Source organism: Leptidea sinapis, chromosome Z, assembly GCF_905404315.1.
Source record: "Leptidea sinapis chromosome Z, ilLepSina1.1, whole genome shotgun sequence".
In the NCBI taxonomy this organism is placed as follows: domain Eukaryota; kingdom Metazoa; phylum Arthropoda; class Insecta; order Lepidoptera; family Pieridae; genus Leptidea; species Leptidea sinapis.
The window spans coordinates 10,172,976-10,192,640 of NC_066312.1; the positions used below are offsets into that span (position 1 = coordinate 10,172,976).

Below are 19,665 nucleotides of genomic sequence, written 5' to 3' on the forward strand. Positions count from 1 at the left end.
CAACTTTGACAAGACATCGTATCTATAGACCGTACTGTTTAAGTAAGTATACTGTATTAAATATATCGCCGTCTTGCCACTCATAGCGCTGGTATGCCCAATTTGGAGCAAGTTTACAATAAATATTAATAAATACAATGTTTTCAGATATAAATACCTCCGCATAATATTTTCTGTATGTCGTATCGTTGGTTAATTGTTTTCCAAATAAATATTATAAAAGTCGTACGAGACACGTGTTCATCGAATTGATAATATCGATTTGTCGAATTCTTAGCAGTTGGCGAACTTAGCCTGAGATCTATAGAGCGTACTTATACTTTGCTCAGACTTTACTTACAGACTTTATATACATAAACATACCTAAATACAAAAAAGAACATCCAGCTCGGAAACAAATAAAGTAAATAAACTTATTTAGGGCATAGCATAAATAAGTAATAACTGCACTGGGTGGTAATTTAAAATAATGAGTTGAATAATAAGTAATAAAAATTAAATTATAAGTTTTTTTCATGGAATATGATGGCGTACGGGTCACCTGGTGTCAAGTGATAACCGCCGCCCACAGTCTCTTGCAACACCAGAGGAATCACAGGAGCGTTCTCGGTCTTTTTGAATATTAGCTATGGCACATAAGTTTAAATAAGGAATAAAGTAATATTAATGCACGAAATGATCCCTTTAGTCATTTTTGTGAGTAGTAGTAGTACCACAGTTTCTTTATCGTGTCTAATGTCAGAATTGTGCCCCAAACTTAGCTAGTATTCGAATACAGCAGTGCAGAAGTTTCGCCTTGTTTACTTGAATATCGAGATGTTCCTTTGTTGTGTGTGACATCCCATCCATTCGTTCTCAGATATGAGACAACCACATACAAAGTTCAATGATAAAATAATGATTGAAGTGATGAGCAGCCGTCATGCAATAATTTAATGAGTTATATTTGGACTTATCTTATTTTCTGTCAACATACCCATTATTCTAGAGTCGAACTCTATTTCACGTGACTATATCAAGAAAACTGCTGGTATGGATGATATAGGTACCAAGTTATAAACATTAATGTCGCTGATTGCATTCGTATTTTCTGGAAAATAGACTCCGTTCGTCTAGTGATGTGTAAATATCCGGACGACCCAGCCTTCCTCGGATTATAAAGAATGTACAATACTTAAATAAAATAAAACTAATAGGATCATTATCATTTTGGATTCGAACCCGGGTCTTCTGCTTTCCGGATCACCCACCGTCCCATCTCAGCTATTATATTATATTATAGTCATGTATATACTGGCGAAATTTACCTTTGTATTCTAATGTTATTTTAGCAGTTTCTCATTTAAACATGGATAAAACTACTTTTTTTAAATTGAAACCTAGCTAGATCGTTTTCTCGCCCCCGAAACTACCTGTATACTAAATTTCATTAAAATCGTTGGAGCCGTTTCCGAGATTCAGATTATATATATACGAGGATTGCTCGTTTAAAGATAATATCCGGACGACCGAGCCTTGCTCGGATTTTTAAGAATGTACAAAACTTGAACAAAAAAAAGTAATAGGACATCTGGATTCGAACCGGGGTCTTCTGCTTTCCGGATCTGACCTATAATAGTCTTGTATATAGTGGCGAAATTTACCTTTGTATTCTAATGTTATTGTAGCTGTTTCTCATTCAAACATGGATAAAACCATTTTTTTTAAATTGAAACCTAGCTAGATCGATTTATCACCCCCGAAATCCCCTGCATACTTAATTTTATGAAAATCGTTGGAGCCGTTTCCAAGATTCAGATTATATATATACAAGAATTGCTCGTTTAAAGATATAAGATTAGATTAACAGGCGTACGCATATGAACATATTTGTACAGTAATGAAATCGACAATTTCATGTTGCTTTAAAACATTTTTGAGCAATGACAGTCTAGCGAAACTCTCTAAGAAAAAGCGATTGATTGTATGAAACGTATGATAAATTGACAGATGACGGCTATAATCTAGTAAAAAATGGAGATAGCCGAAATCCACTATGTTTTTTTTTCAGCAACTGTTCGCTTTCAAATTTAGCCCGATTATACTTCATCGCCATAATATTTTTATTACTATTTTAAACTTATTATGTCAAATTGACATGATTTTTTTTTATTTGATATTTGATTTGACTGCAATTTTCTACTAAACTAAATTTCAAATTTTTGCTTTTGGCAGTCCTGCCTCTTATAACGTAGTATTTAGATTATCTTTGAGCAATGAGTTCTATACATAGAGACAAATCACGGCGTATAAAAACAAAGCCGTAATATATCCATACCACAATAAGCTTCGATTGTTATATCTATACGTTGCTGCATTTACTCCATTGGTTTAAAATATTTTAGGTCAATAGGCAGCAATGTAAAACATTTATTCAGTTCAGGTTTGATTCAGACTGAGTTGACACGACTAAAGAGAAAAGTGTGCTTACATTGTCTTTAAGTCTTTAAAACGTCATTGATTTAGAGTAAGCATTTCGTATCTATGTCAATAGGTTGGCATGAGGTATAGAAACAGATTAATGATTTCCTTTAATTTACTATGAAGAAATTCAACATGTTTTTATTAATTAATCTATATTTAAGAGATTTCCAGCTATATATTGACTCATCATGATATCTCTGAAACCATAGAGCGTAGAGACTTGAAATTTGGTAGGATTATTCCTTTCGCCGAGAAGAGGTCAGCTGAGAGCTGATTTACGAAATTTCACACGCAAGAGTTTTTAAAGTTTTTAGACTTTTATTACATCGTCTCAAACTTTTTCGTTTGTGTGTTGCATGTCGCGTGACGGTCAGGCGGCGCCTATAGTTCGCAGCAGCTGACCGTGTAGTGTATATACTATTACTCATATCATGAAATCATAAATGTCTATAATGTAAAAAAAACGTTTCACTTTTACCGTGGTTTCATAAAACCATACAATCCTTTTTTTTTATTATGAACAGAACAACGTCTGTCGGGTCAGGTAGTTAGTCTATATTCTAAGAAGATATTATTTCAAACTCCAGATTAAATAAGAAACACTGTAGAGAAATCACTGAGCAATACCCGCATATTATTGACAAATGATTGAGAGATGTGTCCGACACGTGTCTTTTGTGTGGGTGTAAAGGCCGACAAATCTTTCTATCACCTCTCGTGCCCTCAGACAAAATGGCCGGCGTTGTTTACCTCCCGACTGTCAGCGGGGTGGTTTCCCCTAAGCTATATAATAATAATATAAAAAAAAAGGGTGTTATTACAGAAATAAAACTGATAAGCGTTACGTCACTCGAACGATTGGCTCAGTTGGAATGAGCTCTCGCACGGAAGGCGAGAGGTGTTCGAGTCCCGTATCGTTCATAATTTTTTTTTCATTCAGTTTGATTTGTGTAACTAATACAGAAGTGAGGGTTATTACTTTAAAAACATAACAAATCGTGTGTTATAATAAACGCGAAGTAAAGTTATTCCAAAATTAAAACTTTTTGGCTTTGTCACTACAGAATAACATGACAAAGAAAAGTAGTTTTAATCTTGGAGTAACTGTTCATCGCGTTTATTTATAAGATAGTCTAAGTGCTATTCGGACTTACACACAAAGGATCCTGTATCGATGATACAAGATATCGTACTAAAGGCCATCCATAAATGACATTACCAATTAAGGGGGGATTCTCACCAATTACAAAGGCATAGGGGATGAAAAGCTTTGTGACGGCAAAATATAATATAGTACTCTATTTATATTTATAAGGCTTACGTAGGTTTAAGTCGTCGTGATTGCCAGCTCGTTTTCCGGATCAATAGAAAGATTTTAAAAAGAGCTTTATTGATTTTATTACTATAAAATAAAATATTTAAAAAAGTGACGTCATAGAAGGGCGGAGAGTTATCACCACTGTGACCATCTGTGACCAGAATGGGGAGGAGGAGGGGATAAACATTCATAAAATTAGTGTGGCGTAATTATATTATAAAAATATTTAGTGCAGGTACTTTTCAGTTTTTGGTTGACGGTCATATTATAATAATTAGCCTTCACGGATTTTGGTAAGATTCTGTCAAATTTGAGTTTTTCATTATTGTTTTTTATAAGAGAGAGACACTTAGAGACGGAGGGAAGAGTCTTCGTAATTGGGTGTAACCAACGCAAAGATTTAGTTTCATCATAATATAATAATGTGACCGCAAATCTGAACGAGTATTTAATGGATTTATTTAAAATTTTGCATATATATCTGAGTGTTTTTGTGTGTATAATGTATCTATGTTATCGCCGATCGATGACGTCATTTTCAACAATCAACTTCTACATCGTTCAACCCGTGAAACAAGTTTCAACCGAAATAGCATATTATTATTATCACTATCAGTGCGATTTTTTTTACGTTATCAGTTGTTAATGAAAAGCAGGGAATTTGACTGATGCAGGTACTTTTTTTATGGAAGAGAAGGGCCAAAGAGCGGGTCACCTGATTATACATTATTCAAATTCAAATGTTTTTTATTCAAAATAAGATTTAAAATCACTTATTGAACATCAAAAACTACCACCCATTCAAAAGAGACTGCCTCAGACCTGAGAATGGGCGCAAGAAACTCAGCGGGCTGTTTTTAATATAAAATATGGATTACAATGTGATATCGTACAATAAATATTTATAATTAAAGAGCCTGAGGGTGTTCGCTTTATTCCCAGTCCGTGGTGTCATTAAGGAAATCGTTTATGCTATAATAACCTTTCCCACACAAACGTTTTTTAAAAATTTCAATTCTTTTAAATTTCGTTACACATTTGTTTTGTACATTTTCTGGGATCATATTGTAGAAGCATATACGTCGCCCAACAAAAGACTTACTAACTCGACCCAACCGAGTAGTAGGCATAACAAGTTTATGTTTGTTCCTCCTGTTAACATTATGAATGTCACAGTTTCTAGAAAATTCCTCAATGTGCTTATGAACATACAGAACATTAATATCAAAAATGTATAGAGAAATGTATATAATATTAAAACTTTTGTGGGACATTATAAACTATTTTGTCTAATACGGCTTCACTCACGGTTTGTCGTAGTGGGTACCGACTAGTTTCGAAGCATACGGAGGTCTTTCATCAGTTCTGAGTGCAGTGAGTTTGCGGTGATGTCTCCCGTCTCAATCTGCGTATTTGTGCTCGCAGTGCGCGGCTTGATATGGCGGGGGGCACGGGGTACGGTACTAATACGGTATCACTTAAACGATTGGGTCGCTATTGATGTTCACGGCTGCAGAAAATGTACTAACAATGTCCTCTACGTAATCACTGCACTCACCCGGGTGAAGGACCTCCGAATGGTCCAAAACGAGTCGGTACCAACTCTGACAAACCGTGAGTTAAGCCATTTTAGACAAAAAAAATACGAGTTGCACTCCGGAAGTGTCGGTTCTGCATTTTTGAATATTTTGTAATGGTTAAGGATTAATTTATATTTCATAAAAAAATTAAATCTTCAGGACTATTACAATTATTTTACATTAAAAAGCTATCTCAATGATTCAATGACCGTATGATCATTAAGTTGAAATAGCCGAACTATAATTAGTTAGAAGTATATATCTTTCATCCATTATTTAAACGAATGTCTTACGAATTTTCGATCAGGCCACGTGTCCTGACGCGAGTTTAACGTTTTTTACCCATCTCAAGAAATGTGCGCAACGCCGCTAAAGAAGTTTTCAGTGATCAGTACATTCTCTTGCAACACCCGATGAATCACAGGAGCGTTGCTTACAAATAATAATGTAAACGAGAAAACCGTTCCAATGAACTGCTTAGGATTTAAATAGGTATTCCTAGCTTGAAATAAATTGTGTTTATAAATAACCTGCATTAGCACAATATTACTATAACAATGTTAAGTAGGACGTGCTGACCATTGAGTCACTTGTTAATATAATAATAGTGATTCATTTTGATGACTAACTTGTCAAGGTTAGGTACGTCAATAATATATTATACTAGCTGTCCCGACAGACGTTGTGCTGGAGATAATAAAATACATACTGTAATACTGTTTTATAGGAATTTGCCAATAATATTTCAAAACATCCAGAATTATTTTGTAAAAAATACTCCCTGTTGTTATAATGAAATTGTTTCACAGCGGAACTGTCAAACCGTGCGTCACTAAGTTCTCACATAGAAAATATGTCCATACAAAACAAATATTGGAAATAAAAATAATTATGGGTCCCAAATCGAAATAAAAACTATTATATCTCTTAAGTTGGACCAAACTGCACTCCATTGAGTAATCCCCATTAAAATCCGTTCATTAGTTAAGGAGTCCATCGTGGACAAACAACGTGTGACGTAATTTATATATGTTAAGATTATACTCAGTATATAATATTATCTTAGATAAGGGTTGCCATTAGGGCAACCAGGACAAGAAAAGTGAAGACTTAGGACCTTAAAACCCGGATATGTCAACAGTATTTTTTTAAGTTATTCCGTAAAATAAAAATAAAATATTAATTTCTTAAGTCTACTTTTACAAAATCGGTTCTTCGAGAAAATCGTGTTCGCACGATTACAACTTTTAAACCCGGACTATAATTGAAACCCCGCCCGGACGCTCCCCGGACGCCTTCTAAACTAGGACAAATCCGGGGAATCCCGGACGGATGGTAACCCTATCTTAGATCATTTAGACATATAGATAGACTGTGACAGCTGTGAAAACGTCGAAAAAATATAGGTTGATTAACCTCTATTTTGAACAATGTACGCACACTTACACAAAGTGATATACAAATCGCGAGTGTAAGACGTAGATTGTTACGCACACTAAAGTAATAAACCTGGCCTGTTTTCATCGGTTGACTAGCAGCGAGAGGATCTATCTAACCGTATAAATTATCATAGAATTTTATCATAATTAAGTAGGTACTAAAAATAATAAGATAGTGCTGGTTTTGTCTTGCAAGCAGGATGAAAGCAGCCGCTTGGGAGAAAGATTTTTTTTATCAATAAAATGAAAATAAAATCGACACGCGTTATGGAATAAAACTATCCGACAAAAAAATAAGAAGAGTTATCCTAATGTACATGAATATTTTTTATTTCATTGTATATTGTCTACTATTTAAAATATAAAAAAATTTGTAGGTAAGTATATAATTTTGTGAAATTTGCATGTAAATTTTTTATTTAAATTTAATTTTGAATGATAGACGTTGACGAGCAATCTGTTTGATTTTATGTCATTGAAGTATTTTTTACTTTGACTTTGATTACATACAATAGGTATTCCCAATTATATAAGAACAAATATAAAGTGGTACGCATAAATATATACAAAGTTGTAATTAATCTTATCGCGGTTCTTTCCATAGCTCTTACATAATTCTTCACCAAACATGATTGTAATACCGTTTAAAAGGTTACCGTTACCCGCTATCGAAAAGTAATAGACAAAATTTCTAAATTAAACAAAAAACAATTTTTTTTTAATCAATTTCCAAAAGTTATTAACAGTTGTTGTTGTATTTTAATTGGCGTCGATTATTATCGCTTTCCTCAGTCTATATTTACTTAACAACTAAGTACTTTACACTTTGATAAGTAGGCACTACAGGTGAGTTGAGTGCGTCGACTCAAATAATTTATTGGAACGACGGTGTAGTGATATTTATTGTAATCTCTATTTGTCAGTACTATTATGAGCTAATAGTGTTGCTAACAAAACTAGTTCAATCCAATTAACTTTAGATACATAACTATGTCAACACGTTCCCTATGGACCCAAAAAATGCTGAACCAATTAATGTTATATCTGAAGTATGGACACGATGGAAATAAATTTATTCGATGAATAAAAACACCAAAGTAGAAGACAGTTACCTAATGTTTTTATACAGTATGCGTACTAAGCCTATTTGAAATAAAAATTTTATTTGAGTGACTTGACTTGAGGGAAAAGGGAGTGAAGGTTGGTTTAAATTTTATATTATGTAACAGAATAAGGTAATTGGAATTATGACGAACAAACAAATAATAATAATAATAATAATAATATTGACACACTTTTTACACAAATTATCTTGCCCCAAGTTAAGCATATATAGCCTGTGTTATGGGTTACAAGACAATGATATATTTAATACAATATACTTACTTAAACATACATAAATTCGTATAACATACATAAATACATTTAAACATTCATGACTCGAAAACAAACATCCATATTCATCATATATATTTTTCCTATCAAAATTATTAAACTACTACTCATTTTGTGCATTATAATAGTCAGACATACAAATTCTTGAACTATGGAATAACAGACCGATACACGGGGAGTACTAATATCCTAAACACAGGGAAACTTAGTTAGGAGTTAGAGCTCAGCCATGCATTAGTAGATTGTTGTCATAATGTAGACTACATACCTACCACTCCAGCAAAATATCAATTTTCTGGGAAGGCACCAGCTTTTATGTCTGCTTCACATAAAACCTACTGTCTGTATGTGCCTAGGTTCTTTAAGAAGTCCTAGCAATAAAAACTTCGTACCTACTTGTCTAGATGCACTTACCAAACATAAGTATATAGGCTTCTTCTTAATGTTTGTATCTATGGTTGTGATGTATAATGTTGTGTAGTAGGTATTATGAGTATGTAGTAGCATGTACATGGCTTTTTTGTATAATACGTTTTTCTTTTGAGACAAAATAAAAATATTTGTATAATAAATGCTTGCACCTACCGGGATTCGAACCCGGGACCTCTATCTTAGTAGGTAGGATCCCTAACCACTCGGCTATACAAACAATTATTATTTGATTTGTGTATACTAGTCAAGCAGATCCGGGCTTAGCTAGTTGTATAAAAATATAGCAATATAGCAAGGAGCTTTCTTCCACGTACTACAAAGCTGTGGAATGAACTTCCTTGTGCGGTGTTTCCGGGACGATATGGGTACCTTCAAAAAAAGCGCGTTCACCTTCATTAAGACGAAGAGTAAGCAGAAAACACGCAAACATGGTGTTTTTAGACAAGTTTTGTGGTGAAAGTATAGCTAGCATTTCGAGCTATGTACACTACTTAATCCTGTCACACATATCCTTAAGTCTTATTTGTAGGTTGCTAATGCGTGCTGTTAGTTATAGTTAACACTGCCGAGCCTTTTTGAACTACCACTTTTCTTTGAAGTTAAACAAGTTTTATGGCATTGCGTGACGCATTTTTTTTTGGTACTTCTCACAGAAAAGTTATTCTTATAGCTTGTACTTTTTTGTGTAGGTTCATTTATTCAGATTAGTAGTGAATAACGAGGATTGTAAATATTGGCTTGTTACATAGATGGCGGTCCGGCAGCCGCGAACTCATATCGATCAAGGTCGCTGGCATTTAGTGTCGCCTTAAAGGCCGGCAACGCTCCTGTGATTCCACTGGTGTTGCAAGAGATTGTTGGCGGCGGTGATAAGTTAACACCAAGTGACCCGTAGGTTCGTTTGTCCTCCTTTTCCATAAAAAAATATAATTAAATATTATATTTTGGCTCACAAAACCATAAACATATTATCACAATAAGAATACTAATATAGTACAATATGACGATACATCCTTATCTATCTTGTTGCATTCGCAAAGTAAATACATTTATCAATGCTAACAGCCGAAAACAATGAATATATATATATTTATAATGTTTTATCAGTTTATCACTTGTTTAATGATAATAAACCCAATCAGCTGTTTTACAAGCGAGATTGTTACGCAACTCAAAATAATATGTGTAAAGCCGTCGTTGGATGAATGTACGAGTCTATAGTAGAGACTATCAATACTTATTCCGTGTTGTTAATAAACGCGAGGGAAAGTTATTTCAAATTTAAAAATTTTCGGTGTTATTACAAAAAAAATATTTAAACATGGCTTAGACATGTGTTTATTTGACAGGTACCTAACTATAACAACGACAGTGATCTAACAATAACGACGTCCAAAAAGGGAGTTTATCTTTTCGTCCTCCAAAATGTGCGTTAAACACAAATAAATTTTTGACAGCTGTCATCTATCTGTCATCATATAATCTAAATCTTCAATATGAATATGTCTATCAATTAGAAAAACTTCGACTCGTGTTAAAATATAAGCAATGTCTGAAGATTGTGGAACGCTAAATACCAGAATCGCACAGATTTGTAATGGAACTATTTTAAAACAAGTGTTCAACGCATGTTTTACTTTTTTGTAATAACACAGTTTGTATTTATCTTACCTTTGTCACTACAGAATTACATGACGGAGAGAAGTGATTTTAAACTTGGAATAATTTTAAATTGCGTTTATTTATAAGACAGATTCTGTCTTATACCGCTAAATTGTTAGATTATGACTATAAGTATACATGTATATTATGCCGATCTCGTTACGACGAGTGAGCACATGTATAATGGAACGGAGAAGCGCTTATTTTTATCGAGTGAGGTCGCATACCTACTTTTTAATGAATTAGGAGGAGAAACCAGCCTGAGGGAGTGACCTATGTCCGTTTAGAAGGTTTTGTAACAGTAACTGCAGTCAAATGTTTGATAACACCTCGTTGTTTTTAACCGACTTCAAAAAAGGAGGAGTTTCTTAGTTCGACTGTTTTTTTATGTTTGTTACCTCATAACTTTCAATTGGGTGAACCGATTGTGATGATTATTTTTTTGTTTGAAAGCTGGTGTTTCCGGTATCCATGAGAAAAACATAAAAGTATTAAATTTGAATCAAATATGTGCGCGACACAGTGACGAATAACTAAATATCACGCCAACCGATTTCTATTATTGTTATCTTACTGGAGGTAGTTTGATGAGCATCTGACTATGGGATCAATGTTCTTTGCAACAATTGAAAGATACTCAGCCGAATCTTTTATGCGCTATCTTGAGTTGAGTCTATCTATTTGAGTAACCTACTGTAACGTCGATATGGTTAAGTTATGGTCGTAGTCGAATATGATGATCAATGGAACTCTTTAACGACTTACAGAAAGCGATCTGTGCCAGAATTTCAAACTGTCTGTTATCAAATTGCTATGTGCTTACGTTCATTGCTGCATTGCAAAATTTAGTGGGTCTATAATACATATTCAGACAAATTAGTTAATAAAAAAAAACCGACTTCAAACAAACTATTCCAAAACAATAGATATAATATGCACTAAAAAGTATAAAAATAGTTCAGTTTTGGAAAAGTCTCGAAACTTTACTTCTCCGTTAGACTCTTGACAGAGCGGTCGTGGTCATCGCGAAGTGAAATCTTTTGGGGCAGATGTGATGCGCCCCACGAGCATTCGCCACTTTTCTCTGTTGGCTTTACACACTTCAATGGACCGCCCACAGCAGACTTAATTTGGTCGGTCTATCGCATGGGCGACCTTCCTCGCTCTCTGGTGCCGTGCACGAGAAGGCGCTCAATAGACTCACTCCTGCGTTGGGAGACGTCTGAAGAACGTAAGGCGACACTAAATGCCAGCGACCTTGAGTGATATGAGTTCACGGCCGCCGGCCCGCCATCTATGTAACAAAGCCAATATTTCCAAAATTCTTGCGTGGAAAACAGTTTATATGCTTACAATCCTCGTTATTCACTACTAATCTGAATAAATTAACCTACACAAAAAAGTACAAGCTATAAGAATAACTTTTCTGAGAGAATTACCAAAAAAATGCGTCACGCCACGCCAAAAAACTTGTTTAACTTCAAAGAAAAGTGGTAGTTCAAAAAGGCGCGGCAGTGTTAACTATAACCAACAGCAAGCATTAGCAACCTACAAATAAGACTTAAGGATATGTGTAACAGGATTAAGTAGTGTACATAGCTCGAAATGCTATACTTTCACCGCAACACTTGTCTAAAAACACCATGTTTTCTGCTAACTCTTCGCCTTAAGAATGCGACTCGAAACTATACATTTCCAATTAAATCATAAAGAAACAGTGTCTTTATGCGATGAACGAGCGACGCAACGCGGACGGACGGTCCAATTTTAAATTAAGCGAACCGTGTCGTGCGGGGTATCGTATGAAAGGGCACAGGTTCATTGGCGCAAGAATATAAAAAACCATTTCCCTTTTTTACACGCTTTTTATTAGCTACACCTGTATGTATGTTTGTTTGTAACCGACTCATTTGGGCGCGATTTTGACCCACTTTAAACGGCCAGATTTCGTTCAAACTTTGTAGACTTATCGAGGACCGATGACAATACATTAATTTGATAGAATTATTCCACATTGCAATTTACAAAATAAGATTTTTGTTAATTTATATTTTTTAATATTATTGATATGTTAATTTTAAATTTCAACAAGTGTCTTTTAAACTAAGCGTGTTTTTAGTTGACATAGGTAGTTATAGGTAGGAGGTACCCAATAATATGTATACGGAACGCTCGGTGGGCGAGTCCGACTCACACTTGTCTTCTTTTTAAGTAGATAAGAATGTAAAATATGATAATCCTGATAAGTGACGCGGACATTTTATTGTAACCAAACTTCAGTAAATTGTAGATGTATGAGAGAGGAGAAAATAGTTTACGGGTCACCAGTCGCCGCCAACATTCTCTTGCAACACCAGAGGAATCACAGGAGCGTTGCCGGCCAATTAGAAAAGTGGACGCGCTTTTTTTGAAGTCACCTATGTCGTATCGTCCTGGAAACACCACACAAGGAAGCTCAATCCACAGCTTGGTTGTATGTGGAAGAGAGTTCCTCGAAACCGCACTGTGGAGGTACGCCAAATATCCAGATGGTTTTACAATTTTTTAATGTATTTTATGACCACAGTGAATTGAGGATTTACAAAAGTGTTTCCAGATTGATGAGGGAAGATTCTAATGTTTTACAAACCTATAATAATTATTAGTCTGATACACTCATTTCTATGGTATTTTCCTTAAAAATTTACGAACTAGCCATAGATTTAATAATTTAATCCTGATTACATTTAAAAAAAATGTTAAATGCTTACCTGAGTATATATTATTTCTAACCAGAAATAGGTCAGACAGTTTCGTGCTTTTTTTACTTTTAAATGATAGATTTCCATACTTATAAATTAATTTTTAAAGTAAATGTGCATAATATCTGCCTTGATGAATCATTCAGTCAAGATAAGTAGGTATATATATTATAATACATATATATTATGTAGGTAAGTATCTAGATTTGAATCATTTTACAACTCCCCAACATTCTTGCTTGAAGGCACCTCGGTTTGCGGTTTGTAACACAGATACGTACCTACAATGTTTCAAAACAATGTACTAGAATGTGTCACTGCCTCACCACGTAAGCATCAGTTAGCTGCTGGACCATCGCAATAATTATTATTCTGTGGCGATGCCAAACTTCCACGAAACACTAATTGTGGGATTAACTTTAAGGAATATGATTCATTGTTTTTAATCCTACGAAAAGCGATCAGGTACCTAACGTATCCAAATTTATAAAACAATGCAATTGCTGGATTACAAACGTCGATAGTTTCATATATAATTCTATTTATATCTATTATTTTAATAACAACGATTCAAGAGCTCGCAGACTTATTAGTACAGTTTTACAAATAATCGAAATTAAGTCAAAACAAAATATATTACTTAGTTATTGAGCAAACATTCGCTCAAATGAATGAGACATCTTTAGTTCAAGCAACTTTGTTTACCTCGTATTAGACATGTTAATCTTAGATATGAGCAATACAAGATGTCTAGCAACCAAATCGTATCAATTTAGTAGCTAGATAGAATTAGTAATGTTAAGATATTTTTAGTGGTGTCGTAAGAATGTTATTACTTCACGCGATGATGTTGCATCGTACAGAGACAACCTTCGAGACAAAAATCGAATATTTCTGAAATACTTCGCCAGCTTCTCACAAAAATCGTAAGATTTCAGTAACTTTTTGTACATCCGTTGAGAATCGACCGCCATTAAGCCTCAGTGCTCACGCAAGCGCGACGTTCCCGACTGCCGCAAAGGACAGGAAGGACTCTATATTGTTAAACAAACTACGAAAGCTATAGTAATTTAGAACTCGCTCCCATACTGTCGATACTTATAATTAAATGATCGCTTAGCATCACTTACCTGTTGCCAATACTCTTCAACTGAGTGTTTCCATTCAAAATACCCCGTATCGGTGATGCACTCCAACTCGCGGAATAAGTTACCACTCGGTAGAACGTCCATCGTGCTTTGCTGACATAAACCAACAGAAAATTGAAACGCGCAACACGTCCACCTCTAACCGATGTACTATTGCGACTGCGAGAGACAGTGAATTTTGATCACGAGCACAATCGAATCGCCCGCGTTCCTGCTACGGAATACAGTCTGAAGTTAGTCGAAAGTCTACAACCGGTGCCGGTGGCCGGTACCGCATGCCTATGGTGATTCTGATTGGTGATCCCCTCCCACCCTTGTAATATCCTCCATAGTCCGTGCAGCCATAGACCTAATTCATCCTATAGACATGTTATTAAACTAATGATAGCTTAAATTTATTTTCTGAATTGTTTAGTATTTATTAGTAGATTATTAATTATTTATCTGTATTATGTGATTCCGTTACTTAAATGTTTTGAGAAAACTATTGATTATGTGTTTCTTGCACTTGTTCTTCTCAGTCTGAGGCATACTTTTTCGAATGGGTGGTAGTTTTTAACTTTACAATAAGTGATATTTTATCCTTTTTTGAATAAAAATATTTGAATTTGAATACATACTTATTATTATTTGATAAACTAATTATTTAAATTTCTATTTAGTACTAACTGAACGAGCTTCTTCCCACAAGAATGGTTGCTTAGATTTTTTAGCGTCCGATCGACCATTGCATCTGATTGACACCTTAGATGTGATTATTGTACTAACAAGTTAACAATGCTTTTAATCAAGAGTTTCTTTGTAGTTCAATCTAATATATTGAGCGAAGCTGAGCGGAGCTCCCACCGGGTGACTCCAATTGAGTTATGTGTTAAATTGTTTCTCGGCCATTTCTTGACCGATTTAAAAAAAAATTGAACTCATAGAAAGCTTTCATTACTTTCTATATATCTATTTTCGATATTTTCTAGGTTATGGTCGAGACAGATTTATGAATTTCGGCTTGATTCAATTAGTATATTAAAAAACAAACATGATTTACAAATTATTCTTAATCAGCACGCGCTATTTATATTTATTTAAAAATTGAGCCGATTGATACAATCTTGTTTATTAATTTTGTTTTGTTTTTGTACACAGACTTAGTTTACTCGCTTTGCTCAAATATTTAATATACGCCGCAGCGAAGCGGTACGACGACCGAATGCGGCATCCCAGTATAGGTACTATCTTATGAACACCACGATGCATGACTGAATCTCACCCATTGGTAATTATTTATACAATAATTATAATTACCAGTAAATTATTTAAAATAAGAAGTTCACGTCAGACTTATAAAGACTTGCTCTTTGTTGAGATCAAAACGTTGCACAAGTTGTAAGCTGATTGCCCTTCCGAGTATTCTCATTAGCAAGTTTAACTGACGGAGTTATAACTTAAGAGAATCACAGACTTTGCTATAATAATATAGCACTATACATTATAGAAAATACTATTATCTAATAACACCTAACAAAGTTGTAATATAGTATAATATGTCAGTAATCATATTTATTTTATATTGTAGTTTACAAGTGACGAATGTCGTAACGCTAATGTGTATTTTAGGTCTATTACGTCACAAATACTTCTTGTAAGATATATTATGATGACGTCACAACTAATGAGTCCAAAGACTAGGTAGCGATAAATATCATGGTTTTTTAACGTATACCAACCGTCTGAGACGCTTACGATAGTATAATTTAAAGCCCTACATATCATAGCTCAGTCTGTTGCTGCCTACTTGTATGAACACTACAGTAATAAGTTTACCATTAATAGGAGTAGTTATCATAGTAGTAAGAAGTTTAATGTCAGAAATACATCGGTCAGAATACGATTATTGTATGTGATGGCAAGAAAATGAAAATAATTATACCTACCTATATTTTTAAATGATTGATTTTGTTTTCTTTATTTTGAGTTATTTTATTTATTGGCAAGGTTTTGACCACTGATTATTCTTGACCAATATGGCTAATAACCGCAAAAAAATGCATCAACTCGTTTTATGTTGAAATATTTAAAATAATTATTATAGATTTCTTTCAACATGTAGTCAATCTCACGAATATTGTGTAAGTTAAATGAATGTATAAGAAATTATTTAAATACAAGACTGCTCTATTAGTAGTATGTCTACGAAGTACAAAACAAAACCATCGCGTGGCGCAAAATACGACCTAGCAGGCAACAGCGTCTCTCAGCCTCTCGTAAGTTGTGAATAACTGAGTAGTGTGTACACTACACTGTACAAGTTGTAGTATGGTATTTATGTTACTTCATAGTATACGTATGTTCCATGTCGTATTGGAGTAACAAGTGGCGTACTCTTACGCATCGAAGCATGACTTTCATTCAGAAATGCTCCAGCACTGTAACGGAAACATCAATTATTTTGTAACTAGTCGCGTACTAGTTGTAGTGTAATTGTAGTGTAATAATGAATTACAAAAACAAGACTACCTATGTTACTTCCGGATAGGTTTTATTTGTTTGACTCTGTTGTTCTGACTGAGAAACGAGCTACCAATTATTAAATTAATTAATTATTTATTAATATAACTCCTGATTATCTTAGCTTATTGAATATAGGTATGCGCGCAACTTCAATATGTAACAATAAATCGTGGACAGGAAAACATCGTTTGGTTTCCTTTTCTATTGTTTGTCTATGAAATCCTCAAACAGACCACAACAAATCAATCTTACAGTAAAATTAGTTTTCTTTGCCATAGTGCGTCTATGAAATCCTCAAACAGACCACTTTAATTCAATTTTACGGTAAAGTACGTTCTCATTTCTGTTGTGCGACTATAAAATCCTCAAATAGACCACTATTTTAGATTTACCGTAAAATACGTTCTCGTTGCTCTATTTCGCCTATGAAATCCTCAAACAGACCACAACAAATCAATCTTACAGTAAAATTAGTTTTCTTTGCCATAGTGCGTCTATGAAATTCTCAAACAGACCACATTAATTCAATTTTACGGTATAGTACGTTCTCATTTCTGTTGTGCGACTATAAAATCCTCAAATAGACCAGTATTTTAGATTTACTGTAAAATGCGTTCTCGTTGCTCTATTTCGTCTATGAAATCCTCAAACAGACCACAACAAATCAATCTTACAGTAAAATTAGTTTTCTTTGCCATAGTGCGTCTATGAAATCCTCAAACAGACCACTTTAATTCAATTTTACGGTAAAGTATTTTCTCATTTCTGTTGTGCGACTATAAAATCCTCAAATAGACCACTATTTTAGATTTACCGTAAAATACGTTCTCGTTGCTCTATTTCGACTATGAAATCCTCAAACAGACCACAACAAATCAATCTTACAGTAAAATTAGTTTTCTTTGCCATAGTGCGTCTATGAAATTCTCAAACAGACCACTTTAATTCAATTTTACGGTAAAGTACGTTCTCATTTCTTTTGTGCGACTATAAAATCCTCAAATAGACCAATATTTTAGATTTACTGTAAAATACGTTCTCGTTGCTCTATTTCGTCTATGAAATCCTCAAACAGACCACAACAAATTAATCTTACAGTAAAATTAGTTTTCTTTGCCATAGTGCGTCTATGAAATCCTCAAACAGACCACTTTAATTCAATTTTACGGTAAAGTATTTTCTTATTTCTGTTGTGCGACTATAAAATCCTCAAATAGACCAGTATTTTAGATTTACTGTAAAATGCGTTCTCGTTGCTCTATTTCGACTATGAAATCCTCAAACAGACCACAACAAATCAATCTTACAGTAAAATTAGTTTTCTTTGCCATAGTGCGTCTATGAAATTCTCAAACAGACCACTTTAATTCAATTTTACGGTAAAGTACGTTCTCATTTCTGTTGTGCGACTATAAAATCCTCAAATAGACCAGTATTTTAGATTTACTGTAAAATACGTTCTCGTTGCTCTATTTCGTCTATGAAATCCTCAAACAGACCACAACAAATTAATCTTACAGTAAAATTAGTTTTCTTTGCCATAGTGCGTCTATGAAATCCTCAAACAGACCACTTTAATTCAATTTTACGGTAAAGTATTTTCTCATTTCTGTTGTGCGACTATAAAATCCTCAAATAGACCAGTATTTTAGATTTACTGTAAAATGCGTTCTCGTTGCTCTATTTCGTCTATGAAATCCTCAAACAGACCACAACAAATTAATCTTACAGTAAAATTAGTTTTCTTTGCCATAGTGCGTCTATGAAATTCTCAAACAGACCACTTTAATTCAATTTTACGGTAAAGTACGTTCTCATTTCTGTTGTGCGACTATAAAATCCTCAAATAGACCAGTATTTTAGATTTACTGTAAAATACGTTCTCGTTGCTCTATTTCGTCTATGAAATCCTCAAACAGACCACAACAAATTAATCTTACAGTAAAATTAGTTTTCTTTGCCATAGTGCGTCTATGAAATCCTCAAACAGACCACTTTAATTCAATTTTACGGTAAAGTATTTTCTCATTTCTGTTGTGCGACTATAAAATCCTCAAATAGACCACTATTTTAGATTTACCGTAAAATACGTTCTCGTTGCTCTATTTCGACTATGAAATCCTCAAACAGACCACAACAAATCAATCTTACAGTAAAATTAGTTTTCTTTGCCATAGTGCGTCTATGAAATTCTCAAACAGACCACTTTAATTCAATTTTACGGTAAAGTACGTTCTCATTTCTGTTGTGCGACTATAAAATCCTCAAATAGACCAGTATTTTAGATTTACTGTAAAATACGTTCTCGTTTCTCTATTTCGTCTATGAAATCCTCAAACAGACCACAACAAATTAATCTTACAGTAAAATTAGTTTTCTTTGCCATAGTGCGTCTATGAAATTCTCAAACAGACCACTTTAATTCAATTTTACGGTAAAGTACGTTCTCATTTCTGTTGTGCGACTATAAAATCCTCAAATAGACCAGTATTTTAGATTTACTGTAAAATACGTTCTCGTTTCTCTATTTCGTCTATGAAATCCTCAAACAGACCACAACAAATTAATCTTACAGTAAAATTAGTTTTCTTTGCCATAGTGCGTCTATGAAATTCTCAAACAGACCACTTTAATTCAATTTTACGGTAAAGTACGTTCTCATTTCTGTTGTGCGACTATAAAATCCTCAAATAGACCAGTATTTTAGATTTACTGTAAAATACGTTCTCGTTGCTGTATTTCGTCTATGAAATCCTCAAACAGACCACAACAAATCAATCTTACAGTAAAATTAGTTTTCTTGGCCATAGTACGTCTATGAAATCCTTAAATAGCCCACAATAATTCAATTTTAGGTTAAAATACGTACTCGTTGCTGTGTTTCGTCTATGAAATCCTCAAACAGACCACAACAATTCAATATCACAGTAAAATTCGTTTTCTTTGCTATAGTGCGTCTATGAAATCCTTAAATAGACCATA

General features: G+C 34.0%; 2 protein-coding genes across 2 annotated transcripts in view; one reads left to right on the forward strand and one right to left on the reverse strand.

Moving 5' to 3' along the window:
- The window catches only part of LOC126979089 (Krueppel-like factor luna), a 103,579-nt gene extending 89,174 nt beyond the window's left edge, over positions 1-14,405 (reverse strand). Inside the window, exon 1 of the mRNA XM_050828300.1 lies at positions 14,161-14,405. Coding sequence (XP_050684257.1) covers positions 14,161-14,262 — 102 coding nt within the window. The 5' untranslated portion in view covers positions 14,263-14,405. The remainder of the gene's footprint in view (positions 1-14,160) is intronic.
- LOC126979055 (probable cytochrome P450 303a1) overlaps positions 1-19,665 on the forward strand; it is a 61,489-nt gene that overhangs the window by 4,694 nt on the left and 37,130 nt on the right. The window lies entirely within an intron of this gene.